Source organism: Poeciliopsis prolifica, unplaced genomic scaffold (genome assembly GCF_027474105.1).
Source record: "Poeciliopsis prolifica strain line A6 unplaced genomic scaffold, Auburn_PproV2 SCAFFOLD013, whole genome shotgun sequence".
Taxonomy (NCBI): domain Eukaryota; kingdom Metazoa; phylum Chordata; class Actinopteri; order Cyprinodontiformes; family Poeciliidae; genus Poeciliopsis; species Poeciliopsis prolifica.
Window position 1 is genome coordinate 4,627,757 of NW_026562388.1, and position 16,089 is coordinate 4,643,845.

General features: G+C 40.4%; 1 protein-coding gene across 4 annotated transcripts in view; it reads left to right on the plus strand.

The window, feature by feature from the left end:
• fermt2 (FERM domain containing kindlin 2) overlaps nt 1-16,089 on the plus strand; it is a 41,924-nt gene that overhangs the window by 15,562 nt on the left and 10,273 nt on the right. For 2 of the 4 annotated variants that reach the window (XM_055038396.1, XM_055038397.1), the window contains exons 3-8: nt 2,623-2,856; nt 10,243-10,371; nt 12,607-12,639; nt 14,337-14,562; nt 14,684-14,786; nt 15,048-15,155. In XM_055038396.1, coding sequence (XP_054894371.1) covers nt 2,623-2,856; nt 10,243-10,371; nt 12,607-12,639; nt 14,337-14,562; nt 14,684-14,786; nt 15,048-15,155 — 833 coding nt within the window. The remainder of the gene's footprint in view (nt 1-2,622; nt 2,857-10,242; nt 10,372-12,606; nt 12,640-14,336; nt 14,563-14,683; nt 14,787-15,047; nt 15,156-16,089) is intronic. The other 2 variants (XM_055038398.1, XM_055038399.1) reach the window with 1 other exon arrangement.

Consider the following 16,089-nt stretch of genomic DNA (forward strand, 5'->3'; position numbering starts at 1 on the left):
ATCCCTATGAAAGCCCTTCAGACTGAGTACTTTTGTACCTGCTGAGAAACCATTCTTTTTTTTAATAACCTGTGTCTCTGCTTGTGGCAACTTATGTATAAATCAGATTAAGAAATCATGGTGTTGAATGTGAAGTACTTCTTTTGCTTGAATTTATGAATTAATTAAGCCTATTAAAGCCCAGACACTCTCATGCACAGCACACTTAGAGCTAATGTAGTTAATGGATGGATAAAAGCAGATCACACACACACACGCACACGCACACATACACATATAACATACATTTTCTGTATCATTTGTCATGCCATGTGGAGGTCATAAAACATGGTTTTCTCATTCTGATTCCCCTTCCCTAGCAGTCCATGTGCACAGATCAGGAGCTGTGGGTCTACTTTTAATGCACCCAATTACTTAGGACCCTATTCCTCTGGCTGCTGCATTACGTCAGGCTTGGCAAGCTATATTTTTAGCTGTGAGACGCTATTGGCCTTCTCTTCTTCTGTGTGTGGATTGAGTTACCCTGTTATTGCTGAAGGGGACCAATAGAAGCCTGCCCAAGCTGTCTTTGTCCAATCACAACTCATCGAACCAGTGCATGATGACTGTCGTAAGGATAGGGCAGAAGGCCGTGTTCACTGAGGGTTTAGTTGTGGGCTGCTATAAGGAAAAGAAGAAGCAGAGGCTATAGGGAGTGTGTTAAGAGTGTCTAAGACTAGCCAAGTTGATGTATTCAAGAATGCAGGAATATAAGAGCACTTCTATAGGATGTGTGTGGTGCAAACCTTGGTGCCAAATGTTATGGTTGGCTGCTCCCAGACACCAGAAATTACAAGGTTGTCTGAGGGGAAAAACTGAGCAGAGTTATGAAAATACATTTAGGATTATTTTCAGGTTTTCTCTCCATAGTCCCTCTCATTAGTTCTGCCTTTAATAGCTGCACCAAACTTGAGGGCAAAGTTATGCTGATGGTAGCAATGAAGCTGTGTTCTGCACAGCTGAGGCATCAGAATGAAGCGGTGACAGCTAGACCCCATGCTGTTGGAGCAACTTGCACAAGGACGCAGAAAGCTTGGAATGTTTTCACTCGGCCTCCAAGTGTTTGCCTGTAGAAGTAAACGGCATACAAGCCAGCAGCTTTACAAACATCCAATTGTTTGTAAAGCTTTCCAAGATGGTCTTCAAAGCTTTGAGATGCTGACAGAGTCGCCCCCAGTTCTCATACACCCCACCCTCCATTTTAATCATTATTTTAAATCCTTCCTCTGCTCAGTTTGCTTTTCCCTCATCACAGCAGTCTTGTTTCCTCGGGTCTAAACAGACATTCTGGTGTTTTCACTCGGACACCCACTAATCCCATTCATTCAACTCTCAGACAAAATCAGCGGGCGTGCCAGTAATGCATGTATTTGCCCCCATGTAAAGTAAAGGTCAGGGAAAACAACAGCAGGACTCAGAAATAACACGGCCAAGTTGGGTCTCGGATGTCATGGCAACAAGTTGTTTACCTGACAGGTGCATGGGGATTGGGTACAAACAACATCCGACATCATGTTTATTTTTCTGTGTATGTAAACTGTTGTTCTCGTAGAAGTGAAGATGTTCTTGCTTATGTCCCATCTGCGGATTATACGTGAATGGGACATACTTCATTGTTCTATTTATTTTCTGATTATGTAGAAATATATTTTTCGGGAGACCTGTTAAATATGTGTAAAAAGTGTTAAACTCCGACTGAGAGTCCAACATTCAATTTGAGAACATTGAGTCACTGGTGTAAATAAATAATATTTTCCGTAAAATCATGAGTCACCATTGGTTTTCTGTAAATGCTGTACAAGTTTTCTCTGGGCGTTTCAAATCTTCTGGTATTTCAAAGTTCATATTGGTGCATAAGGTTCCTTTGGAAGAGAAAGAGGCCCGCAGCACCACAGATCCTCTACCACACTGAACAGCTGGCATGAGATCCTCTTCCACATATTCATCTGAAAACCTGATCTCAGTACCATCTTTTGCATATATCTTGAGGAAATGCAAGACATTTAATAATAAATGATGTATAGTTTTTTGCTTACATTTTCTTTTGAAGGGAATTTGAAAGTCCTACAGAAGCTCAGCTTATGGCTGCACTGCTTGAATACAAACCATGCGATGTTGAAAACAGATGCTGCCCGTTCCCTTAACATCCCTGCGGCTTTCCCCTCCACCTTGAAGTCAGACACGTAGACCATGAGACCACAGGCCTGTCGCTATTGTGCTGAGCTCCTCCTGAGCAAAAGCCTAGAATCTTTGTGGGGTTTTGGGTGCCTTGTGTTTGTTTTAAAAGGGATCACAGTGTGACTTGGGAATAAAGGAGGTATGAATCCGATATTCCCACAGTGTCACTCAAACAGCCAAGTCTTTCACACGCTCCTCTCACCCTTTACACTCTGACTTTGCTGCGCCATTTAAAAGCTTTTTCAGTAACTCTTTTACAGTGTCCTTCTCAATTATGACCTGTTTCCTGAAAGGAGCATATTTGATTATATTAAGTAGTAAACAATATGGATTTATTTGTTGCTCAACTCTTTTTACTGTAAGCGTTCTAAGCCTTTTCCTCTCTTTGTTTCCTCCATATTTTAGATGTGAAGAAGGACTGGTCAGACCATGCCCTGTGGTGGGAAAAGAAGAAGACATGGCTGCTGAAAACCCACTGGACTTTGGACAAGTACGGCATCCAGGCCGACGCCAGGCTGCTGTTCACGCCGCAGCACAAACTGCTGCGCCTCCAGCTGCCCAACATGAAGCACATGAAGGTCAAGGTGAACTTCTCAGACCGGGTCTTCAAGGCTGTGTCGGACATCTGCAAGACTTTCAGTGAGTGAAACAGTGTGCTCGTTTTTATGACGTCGGATTGTTTAGAGTGTTTTAGGATATGCTGAAGGCACACACCCTGCTGAACTGAAAACTTCCTCTGGTGATAGTATTTTTGGAAATATTCTATGTTGAGCTTTGATAATCACACCCTTCCTGTTGCTCTGTTTTTACGTAGTAATTTCTTGTGTTTATCAAACAGTCTCTCCTCTTTGCACATCCCTATGTATAAACTTATGTCCTTGAACTTAGGTTTGTAGCTACCTCAGATTAATGTTTAGTATACAAAGATTATCAATCTGTGTTAGGCTTACAGAAAACACTAGAAAAAGACATGACTGCTCATGTTTATGCTCCCTCTGAGGATTTGTCATACCCCTGGCTCCACTATGTTCTCTGAGAGACGGTTCAGAGGTCATATTCTGGATCCCATCGAGCCCTTACCTAAAAAAAAAACTCAATGTTTTCCAGAAGGCCTCTTTGCACCAATCTCATCTATGTTTTGCTGGCTTGTAGAACATGTATTGCTGTGTAAACATATTCATAAATATTTTGACACTTTTTCACTTGACAAGCCAGATTTTGGCTGTTTATAATTTGAATCCAATAGTACATTATATTGGATCGCCTGAGAACATTGTCTCTCTCTACTACTTCAAAACATAGCTGTCACTCACACTTGCAGATTAAACAAGGAGAGCATTAATCAGACTGCTAAGACTTGGTTACTTTGGAGTAGCTGCAGAGATGCATAGCTAAGGTGGAAGTATCTGTTGACAGGATAACTGTTGTGCCCTAAAATCCGTAGACATTTGCTGTTCAAAACACACATCTGTCCCAGTAATGTTTTGAGCCAGATATCAGAGACGCAAGCAGCAGCTTTTCTCCTGTTTGAATGTTCTTGTTTTTGATATAAACTACATAGTTGTTTTTTTATTGGGTTTAAATCGAACAACAGCCGTTTTTGAAGCCTGCTGATGTGAACAGAATAAAAGCTTTTCTGTGAGTCAGGCATTAAGAAATGTTTTAGCTCCACAGAGATTGAAGGCAGATAACGTTTGGCTTTTAGTATGTATCAGGATATTGTTTGCTGACTGTAAATGCTCCCTTTAACATCACTTTTCTTTATTGGTCATTAGTAAGAGACAATTTTGCACTGTAGTTTTATGACAGCTGACTTGGCTTAATTTACAGCAGCATTTAAGTCTGGGTACGTTGTTTTTTTGAGGGAACTTTTAGCTTAACAGTTTCCTGAACATTTCTGCTGAGCTGTGAAGGATGTAGTCAGAAGGAACAGCAGAAAGGAGGCATGAAGACATGGCCATATGTGTTTTCTGATGACAACAGGTTATCAGTTGTTGCACTTCTATCACTGATATGTTTCTTTGATTTGCTGTTTTATGTGGCCAGCTGGTTGCAGAGAAGCTCAGCCCTCTACTGTTGTTTTTGACTGTTAGTCAATTCTTTCATCATACCAAAAAGGTTGGTTTCCAAGATTTTTGTCTTTTTTAAATATTATCTTATAATGCACAGGAGCAACAAGCAGAAAATTAACGACACACTTCAAGTTAAGTGGAAAGCAAAATACTGCCTATGTGACTGTTGTTTTTCCTCTATGTGTCAGCTCATCTGGGCTGACACATAGAGGAAAAAATGTAGCTAAAGGTTGATGTACTGTAATACACTGCAATGAAAATAACTTTGCACCACCCCTATTTTTGACCACTATTGCTATTTGGCTGCTCTCACATCCTGTTCTGTGCTGCTAAGTTGATAGTGAAGGGATGACTTTAGGGAATTTTCTACTTATAAGATGATGTGTGCTTTTTTTTCTTTTTTAATGAGAATTCTCATGAACCCTGGTTAAAGTGCCGAGATGCACTGTACAGAGTTTTGGAGCCCAATTCCAGTTTTACCCCAGTGAACCCAATTATATTAAATGTCTTTCTCTTTAAGAATTTTACATTTAAGAAAAAAATAAAGAACCCTACTTAAATTATTGTGTTGTTGCATCAACCCTGTCAGGGTTTTACTGATTTTAAAGCTGGAAAAACATTATTGTAGAGATAACCTGAGGCACTGGTATTACCAGAACAGAAGTCTCTATGTGACAATTAGACATTTAAAAAAATGTTTAAGTGAATCTAGTGGTTCCTTTATCTGTAGTAGAAAAATTTCTTCAGCTTGTTGATCAAGTAAATGCATCCTAGTCAGATACATGCTTCTTCAATTTATCATTTGATAAATTCTCTGAGAGCCCATCATAATGGTCTGATAAAAACATTTTCAGTTTATGTTGGTGTACGTCATGTTTGCCTTTCTCCACCATGAGGATTTATTTACTTTCCAACATCTCACCAACATTTTGCTATGGGTTTTGTGCTGTTAAAAACTCCCCTCCTTTCTGCTGATCACCGCTGCAGGGTAACAAGAGTCAGGTTTCTCCACTTAATGATGACATTTAGTCACTCATTACAGTAAGCAGAGACACAACAGCAACATTTCATTTGTACTAACCCATTTTACAGTGCATAGATCAGTTCCTTTAAGTCAGAGGCCATAGTTCCCAACCAGAAAAAGATGTTCTTTATCTGGGTGGAGGATGTTTTTGCCTTAAGCAGTCATTTGTAAGTATCCTGGTGTTCACAAGTGATTGTAGGATGGAGCTTGAGTTTGATTGAAAGAGCTGAAAGGAAAGGTTTTGCTCTTAGTTAATCATTCTGTCTATGTAATTATCCTCACTTTTGGCCAGGAAATATTTATCATGACCAAAAAGATTTAGAATGACTGAAATGAGCTTCCTCCTGCAGATTAGACACTGTTTGGTGAAGTTGAATGGAGACAGCTGAGTCAGTATGAGTATCTGATCAGGATACCTTCTGGATGCCTTCTTGTGGAGGTTATCCAATGGGGGCAGACTCATAACCAGCTGTGAGGAGTGTACATACAGTGTTTCTCTTCTGGGAACCCCTGGAATGCGTTTCCCTCCTGGACCAATAACCTCTGACCTGGTGTTTGGGTAAAGGACAGACAGCGAACAGATGGAGGAATTAATAAATCTCAGTGGAGCCAGATGAGTGTGGAAACAAAGGCTTAAGGCAGCACTTTTGTATCTGGAATATGGTCTTTTTCAGTAAAGTTTCTGCTAAGTTATTTTAATATGTTTGGGCTGTTGCTTTGTTGTTTAGCTCCAGCAGATTTATGGTCCATCAAGTTGTGGGCTACTTATCTTGGCCTAAATGTACTAGCCAGTGTTGTTTATGATATAAAACAACTGTGGTTTGACTTAACTCTGACTCCTAAATCAAAAATGTCTTCTTATTTACTACACTTTAGGCCTTATCTGATAAATAAAGCAAGCTGTTTTTTGACGAATGGGCTCATGTCATATAGTAAATTCTTAAATTTTGTCTCCATGGATGTCCATGTAGGGTTTGCACCTTTTTATACTGTAAATTCTGGTGTTGTAAAATTAGACTGTGACGAAGTTTGTGGGGTTTTATTGTGGTGGGTATTACTCACTGAACTGAATCATTTGTTCCAAGGAGCAGATCTTTCACATCCAGCTGGCTCCCTGTCAGCCCAGCTCCTCTGACCTCAGGCCTGGTTACTGTCAGAAATCTGTACGATAGAAGATAGGCGACTTGTTGTTTCTGTGGCATTTCTGCTCACAAAAAGGTGACAAACATTTATTGAAAACATCTCATTAGTCACATCTCCTCCAGACAAGATCAGCCCAACATATGTGGCAAGTGTAGAAGAATTGATTTCCCCAAGATTACATCTTAAACAACACAATGGCATACAGTTAGACCATTGACTACGTCAGTAAAAATCAATTAGATTTCAACTGGAATAGTCTTCCAGGATCCTGCAGCTATATCAGTTCTTGATTTCTATGCCGTTTCACAAAAGTAAATTATATTGTGACTGTTACTCTATGATGCTGTTCCCTGGTAACTCAAAAGCAATGCAGACATCTAGTCGGAGATGTTTTAGCATCTATGTTCACATATTTAAAGAATCTTAGTTGAATATTTTGCATAGTCTTTATAGAAAATTCTATCATTAAAATAATAACAAGAACACACTACAGTGGACCACAATGCATTGTGGAGTTTGGGGACCACAACCACCTGCAAATGTCTAAAGTCTGTGAATATTTGAGACCTCTCTAAAGAAATGAATCTGTGATTACTGAACTGTGATTTGGTGGAGATGGAATGCAATGGGCAAGCAAAAAGATTTATATAATCATTTTTTAACATAAATTACCTCCAGAGTCGTTTGCATGTTGGAACTGACTGCAAACTTCACACTGTTTGCCTGGAAATAAGTCGGTGGGTGTTTCTCTGTTAGAGCAGATGAGAAACTGTTAAAGTTGAGGTATGTCAGAGAAGGGAGATTAATTCCTGAGATTTATGAGGACTCACTGAAGTGCTGCATCTCTTTAAAATAAGATGCTTAGAAGTTCATAATGTAAGAGACAACATGATGTAATACCATTTTCAGTAGAGAACTCTGGTAAATCCTGAGATCTGTTCTGAAGTATGAAAGGGCAGAGCTACTGCTAGGAGGGTGGGGGGGGGAATAAGAGTCAAATTTATTATACTTCATGTTGATGTGAGGGGGCACAGAATGTGTTGGAACAACATTTCCAAATCAAGTCACTTCCATAACAGGAAGAGATGGAAAGCTTTCAAGAATAAACCCAAGCTGCTCTCGCTCTCCTTCATAGCAGCCAGAATAAACTGACATGCCTCCCTAGAAAATACCATTTCCTTTTTAACCAGATTCTTACAGCTTTTACGTCTTTCTTGTTGTTGTCATTTAAACACCCAACTGAAACTGAAAGACCAGCTATTCCTTCAGTAACACCTTTCACACTGAAGGGGGGTAGAAATGCTATGTTCAGTAAATCGTTAAAACAATTTGTTGTAACAGGCACACACGTCACGTAATCTTAACAAAGATTGACCAAGTTTTCCAACAGATTTATATAAAAAAATTAACATTAAGATCTGAGCTGAACAACACAGACCATGATACAACAAATTAAAGACATATCTTCAGTTTAATCAGATACACAATCTTACAAAATGTCTCTTTTGTGTGAATCAGAACATTTCCATTTTGTGTGTACGTGCTAAATGCTTAAAATGACAGTGTAGTAAAATGCCACATGCTTCTGCTATGCCTCAGCTAGATGCATGTCCTGTCCAAGTATTCACAGTCTGAAACACGTCACACAGTGCATGTGGTTGTGTGTCAACCAGCCCCTTCACATAGTTCAGTCAGGTTAAAGCTCAGCAGCACGCTTGGAGCTCACATGGCTGTATAAGGGCAGAGGGACTGCTCCAGTGCTGCAACGGTACGAGAATGAGGGAGGAGGGAGACGGGGAGAGAGGACAAACTCCCATCTGGTAGTTCTTAAAACTCCTGGAATGCCTTTGCTTTAGTTACACAAGCCAAACAAGCTTCTCACCAAGTCAAGATGTTCCCCTCGAGCCTCCTGGCCGTGCTCTCCTCAACACCTCCAGCGACCTTCTCAATCAGTCTGCCACAGTTGTTAAACCCTTCATCTGTGGAGGGGTTTTTTTTATGTCTGTGGAAATGAGATGATGATCAGCTGTGCATGAAGAAGAATTAAAAATAATTAGAAATGTCTTTCTAATACCGACATACTCTTTGATTTATAAGGAATCTGAGAGGAAAGCCAAATCCAGCTGAGTCCAGATGTGCTCCCTCTGCGTTTGGCCCATCTATTTTAATGCTGACACTTTCTGGCTTCTTCACCTCCTTCGTCAGAGTCGTCCTATCAAAGCTACTGCTGAATGTTGGCTCTCTGCTGCAAGGGACGGAGAGAAAATACGAGAACCCCGGGCCGCTGCTTTAGTCTGTCTGCTCTGCATGGGGTTAGCTTCTTGCACTATTTTTTTTTTTCAAATGAATAGGAAGCCTCTTGGGTAAAATATGTCATTCCTTAAAATTTACCATTAGCACCAACTGAATCCATCTTTGATGTGTTTCTGCTAAGGAGGAGTCAGGCTGTGGCTCCCATGGCTCAATTGGTGATTACAGTAAAGCGAGATTTTTGGGGGCCATGAGAAAAAGGATTTTCAATTTTCCACCCCATGTGTGTACAGCTGTTTGCAGTTCTACCCATCTACCCCCTCCTGCTCCTTCTCCTTTCTGTCTTTCACACTTTATGTTGACTCGGCATCCCTCTTTTTTGGTCTTGTGTGGCTTCATGGTATTGTTTCTGGTCCCCAGGAGAAGCCAGGTGGTTTATTTAAGGCCTATAGTTGAGAAAGCACTAATTACTGTTTGTTCGTGTTGACAGGGGCCATTTACTGGCATCAAGGTATACAGAGGTTTCAGAGGGTCCCATCAAAATTCCTAAACACTTGTTGTGAGCTTAAGCATCTTATTATTAACATAAATTAACATAAACGCTAGGTGTGAAGATTTCCTCCAGCTAGCCAAATATATTATTAGCATGCAGAGTGTCAATACATGTCACTAATCACAAACAAGAGCCTTTTTCTCTTAAAGATTTAAACGTAGTTGGTGAACAATCTTGTCTGCAGACTGCATTCCAAAATATTAGGCAACAAGATCTCAGCCGCCTCTGAATGTTCATGGCGTCTAGACCATGTAAAAGCATCAGGTTAGCCGATATGCTGCACCCATATGCTACTCTGCACCAGTATGTTCATAATGGTGGAGCAGTTAAAACTATTTAGAGCAATAATTAGAGCAGTATTGCATAGGGACTTTTTTGTCATTTGAAATTAATTCACAAATGAAATGGAGGCAATATTTCAAATATCAATGGTGAGAAATGGAAAACTAAAAGCAGTGTCTTCGAGTACTTATTATGCAAGGTTATAAAAGAATGGATTCCTGTTTCGAGATTTCCCTTGGACAACCAGCAGTTTAAAAAAAAAAGAAAAACAACTTTTGACTTTGCAGAAGTAGTTTGACTAAACAGCAGATAACATTGTATACCTTTACCGTGTACCTTTATAATAACACTATCAGAAAATGGTAGAGTGTACTTTGCAATAAGCATGTTTAATTGAAAATACATCCAACTTTTCTTTTTTGTTTTTTTGCTCCATTGATTAAAACTAAGTTGACACCAAGTATTCCTTTGTATGGTTTATCTTTGCTGCAGTACCTTATATTTATTCCATTCCTGTTTTGGAAACAGACCTGGTATTTTCACCCAGCATTATCTGATGAAAGTAATGTGTCAAATCGCACAACAGCCTGTGACAAGTTGACGTTACCTTGCAGTATCAAAATCTGGCTCCTTTTGTAGAACTTTATTTTTATGCCACATCGAAAAACCTTTGCTTTCCATTTCTGTATCTTCCACCTCAGATATCCGCCACCCAGAAGAGTTGTCTCTACTGCGCAAACCTCGTGACCCCAAGAAGAAAAAGAAAAAGTTGGAGGAGGCAGAAGAGGACAGTCTGGAGCTGGAGGGTCCTCTGTTGACTCCGGGATCTGGTGAGGCACAGGCAGCTTTTATATTTCTGTCTACATTAAAATAATCTTTGTTATGTCACACAGACACTGTCCTGAAGCAGCAGGTTGGACAGCAGGTTCTGCTGGCTCACACGAAGCATCTTCCATTCTTTCTGTCTGTGCTTGACTGCACCTGTGGTTGAGAAACCACTAAGATAACTCCACACTGCTGTTTCTAGTGACCAAATGTGAATGTGCGAATTGGAGGCCTGCAAGGGATTGACAGCCACGGCTCCCAATTCTTCAGCAGGGAGGACTAAGAATGGTTGAGATTCCACACATAGCTGGTCACGCTGCCATTTTAAGCCCAAACCCGGGAAGAGGAGTGCAGTTATTATAACCCTCCTGCTCCTCCTTCTCTTTGTACTGAGTGATGGAGAGTTGCAACCATATGAGCAAGGAGGAGCACAACAAAACAGGCTGGGTCGCTGTCACTGATTTATGGGATGGAGTAAATGAGTCTACTTAACCGTTGCTTCATTTCCACTGCTGTTCTTTTCATTCCTTCTATATAAAAGCTTTTTTTAAATGCTTATGTCAAATTGGAATTAATCCTAGAAAATGCAAAAAGGAACCACCTCATAATAGCAAAGATGATCACACCCAGAGTCACATCATTACATAACATGGGTGTGTGACAGTCAAGATGTACTTATTTCCCAGTGGGTGCGTGTGGTCACACTACGAGGCGGAGCTGAGTTTCGACAAACACGTGCAAAATCTACTTGTTGTCATTGGTTTCCTCGTCTGCTCTGTGTGCTTCCTGCGGGGCCTCCCTTTCAAATCACAAGCTGCCGTCTAAGGCTTTATTTCGTGGTCAGACTGTAGGATGTTCTGTCCGCTGTGGGGAGGAGGTGGCCGCTTAGCCCAGGTCTCCTGATCAACATCACAAGGCTTTGCAGAGAGGCAGCGATGCAATCAGAATGCGCCCTTTTCCTCTCTCCACCCCTCTATCAGTGTGACTTGTCACATGCGGTGCTGCTGTTGATCAGTCAATAAACTGAAAAGGATTTAACAGCGATCTGAGAATGATTTATGCTTCTTCTTTTTGTTCAAGCAAAAAACATCTGAAAATAAGAAATTGCACCATTCATTTAATTTGTTTCTCATTCCATTTTACAACACATTAGCAAAATTAAATGTACATAGGCATTCCAGTCTTAGACGTAAACAGTAAAGACTGAAAAAATGTAAATATGAGGAAATAATACAATCGACAGACGATCTTAACATCATAAGAAAACAAATCACTGGTTATATAAAGTTAAAAGTTCAGACAATTTTCTCGTGCCTATGACACAAACTGAGACTTGTTCCCACAGTTTTCACCACATATTGTACCCGAAGTTGGCAAAACCTCTGATAACTCGGGTTGTATGCCAGACATCCACCAGATTTTGATTTCTCAAATTCTGATTTCTGGTTGAGAAATCAACCAGAATTTTCAGGTTGATCTGCAGTATAAGCACGCTCTAATATGTCTGCCGGAGGATGACAGGTCGAGCATTTTGATGTCTCAGCAGTTTTGTAAAGAGGAGAACTTGACCCTAAGTTGACCTCATTAGATAACATGAAGGTGCTTTCAAGCTGCAGTAGAGTAGAAGACAGCCAGGCTTGAGCATACATTTATTAAGACTGCTAGAGTAAGAGAGAGTGAGACTTCAGCAGATGACAGCAAGGCTGTGCATATTACAGCAAGGTTTCTCCTTATTTCGTCTTGTGTTATATTAACCTCTGTCTTTAATAAATACTGTTTATATATTTAAATCTTGGAATTGGAAATTTAGGCAGATTTTGGAAAACTTTATTCAAAGCAGATACTATAATTTTGCCATGAATCAGAAAATTGTTCCTAAACTGCACACACAGGATACATGGTCATTTTGACCACTGCCTTGTCTGCATGTGGAGTCACTGTTGCTGTGTTGAATGATTACACATATATGGATGGAACCATATTAGTTGTGCCCAAACCAACTCCTTCTAAAAATGGGACAAACTGACTCATTCACCCTGGCACTGTCTCCAGAAATGCCACGTAGTCTTACTTTAATATTCTACATCTTTTGTCTTTTCTCCTGCTTTTCCTGTTTTCCTTTGTCCTTGAACAGTTTGAAGCATCCTGAATCTATCCTACTAATTTTGTTTCTTACTACTCCTCTCCTTTTTCCTTCACTTTTTCCTGTCTTTCTTTTCCTACTTTCTTTCTCACACCAGCCTCTGAGATAATTTACATCGGACCAGTGAAAGGTAAGCTTTTCCTTCGTCTTCTGTCCTGTCTCTTCCGCACTGCTTCCTTATCCTTCTCGCCCTTCCGTTGGTGCATTAGACCTCGTCCGTAGGCTGAAGGCCGGCAGTAGAGTCACCTGACTTCTCTTCAAGAGAGAGTCACCTGACATTAGTAGTCTCATGATACAAACTTATGCGTCCTATTAGGTCAAAGCTCAGTTTTCTTTTTGAGTAATTTGCTTTGTAAAGGATGTGCAGGACAGTCAGCAGTTTAAAAATACATTATTATTCTGTCTTTATGGCTCAAATAACAACCCAAATAGAAATGTAATCCAGTTAAATGTATTGTTTTCTACTTTTTTTTTTTTGCTTGAGGTCCTCAATCAATCATCAATCACTTTATTTTGGTAAATTGTCCACATTAAACACACAGAACAACAAAAAGAAAAAAAGAAAAACATTAAACAAACTCATAATTTACCAAAAATGTAATAAGCTCAAGCCAAGCTTATTCTTGCCTACCCTATTCTTCCCTCGGTCCTAACTGCAGCATGCATCCAAGTGTGGGAAATTCAGGGAATTCCATTTTGTAAGAACTAAACAGTAAACAGGATGGAGGAAACTTATTTGTGTTTCTCAATAAACTGACAGCTTTTCCTTCTACATGCTGGCACTACATGGTTGACATTCCTTCTGAGACCCTTTGGGAGATGGGAGTACTCTCCCTGCCCTGGTGAACTCAGCATTAGGAGGAAGACCTTGGAGGATCCGTTGGATAACACCCTCCTTCACATAAAATGGATGGTCAAAGCCGGCACTCCTTTCTCATGACCTTAGCTTACAAACACAAACATACACTGTCACAAACTCCAACCAAACCCACTTCCTTGTTTCAGAAGGGATTTAGTGGTTTAATCAGCTACTTCTTGACCTACGGCTATAGGAGGAAGAGAGGGAATGAAGGGGGCGAGATCGCCAAAAATACTCTCAACAGGAAATGCAAACAACTCTACCCCAGGGACTTGTGTGTGTGGTGTCAGATTCCAACTCTGAAAACCTAAAGGAAAAAATTGTACATGGAAATACATGTTTGGAGCACTTGAATATAATATTTTGTTAAAATAATTTGTTCATATTGTTAATTTTGCCTGTTAAATCTCGCCTTGCCTGTGCATAGTTTGCTGCAGCAGTGTAATTCTGTTGGTATGTGGTTGTAATTCAGTAGGTCTGCTTACTTTATCATGATGCATTGAAAACACTGTTGGGTGGAAGTTATATAGTGATGTCAAATGCTAACTGGTCTTTCTAAGGATAACATTAGGGTTTCATGTAATTTATTCAAAGTGGGTTGTTATTGTGAAGTGGGAAAAAATGCTTTCATATTCAGGCACTGAATATGAAATATCACTCTGATGTTGCTAAACAAATTCCAGCGCTAGTGGAGAAATGCAAGCCACACCTTTCAGATTTTCATTTGTGAAAGTTTGAAAGCCATTTTTCACTTTCATTCTGCTTTGTAATAACACGACTTTTAGTTTATAATTCTACTGAAATGGTTGTAATGTGGGAAAAAAGATTATGTGAAAAGATAAAAAGCTTTGCAAAGCACCATTTATGTAGTGAAAATGTTTTTCTTTACGCTTTGTGTGCTTTTCTTTGTAGGTGGATAATGACGGATTAACTGGTGACTTTTGCTTATGTTTTTTTTTCTTTTGCAGGGAGTGTCTACTCTAGTCCAGGCTTGTACAGTAAGACCATGACCCCCACCTATGATTCCAGAGATGGCAGCCCCCTGTCGCCCACCTCAGCCTGGTTTGGGGACAGCCCCCTGTCAGAGGGCAATCCTGGCATCCTGGCTGTCAGCCAGTCGATAGCCTCGCCAGACATCCTGGTTAAACTCTACAAACCCCAGTCCCTGCTGGATAAAGCCAAGATCAATCAAGGGTGAGATAATGCTGACCTAGGAGCTTGGAAAAAAAGCCAGATCATCTTAAATGTTGAAATGTCGTTTTTACATAGTTTAGATGTGCGTGGGTTTTTTATTGTAATTTTAATGTTTGTTCAGGTGGCTGGACTCATCCAGGTCTCTCATGGAGCAGGATGTGAAGGAGAACGATGTGCTGCTGCTCAGGTTTAAGTACCACAGCTTCTTCGACCTCAACCCTAAGGTACGTCCCACCATCGGGGAAGCACAGTTAAAACAGTAGCTAGTTTTTTGTGCTATACAGTCATGTGATATCGTAGGGAAAATATAGTCATTAAAATGTGTGCCGTCTTCATGTTTCAAAAAACATTTGTGATGTTCTTTTGAGTTTGAAACTAATCAAATTCAGTGATCTAATGCTAGTCTGGTCGTTAAGGGAGTTCTAAGACTTTAATAGGTGTTGAAATGCCTTTTCCCTTCAGCATGTGTTTGTATTTATCTGCAGTATGATGCCATCAGAGTCAACCAGCTCTATGAACAGGCCAAGTGGGCCATCCTGCTGGAGGAAATTGAGTGCACAGAGGAGGAAATGATGATGTTTGCTGCCCTGCAGGTAAGAGCAGTGTGTTTGTGCGAAAGCCTGGACTTTGTTTTTCTTTCCTTGTTTAGTTAACAGATCTGAAATATGAAGGGCTTTGCAGTCATTTTTATCTTTGGATGTTGTAACTCACTACCTGGACTGTATCCCAGTCAAAATCTGGGCCATATGGCTGCCAGTTGGGCAGTGCACACAGTGCCTTGGTGTTCATGTTGCTTTACAACCTGATCACTGCTGTATTTCTTCATGGTACTGCTTGTTCACTAATGCTCTTTCGCAAACCTCTGGGGTCTTCACAGAACAGCTGGGTTTATACCGAGATTGATTTCCACACAAACACCGAGTTTACTAACTAGGTGACTTTTGAAAGCAACTGACTTGGATTTTACAGTGTAAGAAAATCTTAAAATCCATTTCCTTTTATTTAAAGCTCATAATTATGCACCACTTTGAATTGACAGGTCAAATAAATCATTTCTTTATTGTTTGCATTCAGAGAATAAGATACATTTTCAGTATTGTTTCTATGGGACTTCTGGGTAGGTTTTTATACCTCAGTTATTTTTAGTTTTGAATTACAGCAGGCTAGAATCAAGCCTATTATTCGTGCTGCTGGTCAATTCGTGGGGTAATCCCTGGACAGGCCACTAGTGAAAGGGGAGCAGTGGAAATGACTGGTGCATGATCAGATGTTAACCCCTTTTGCTTCCTCAAGTTGCCACATGGTGCCCCCAGCTATTTCTGACCATCATAAACTGGGTGCCAAGACCTGAGGACGCCACTCTGTCCTCAACCCGAGGGTAATTATAGTGCGTATTTGGCCGCACGACTCCATGCATTGGCCCAGACCACCCACTCCAACAAGATACCTTCCCGTAGACCTGCTAGGCATTCCTTTGAAAGCTTTTGCAGTCTGAGGTGTGAACGTGTATTTTATCAGACTGGTAAT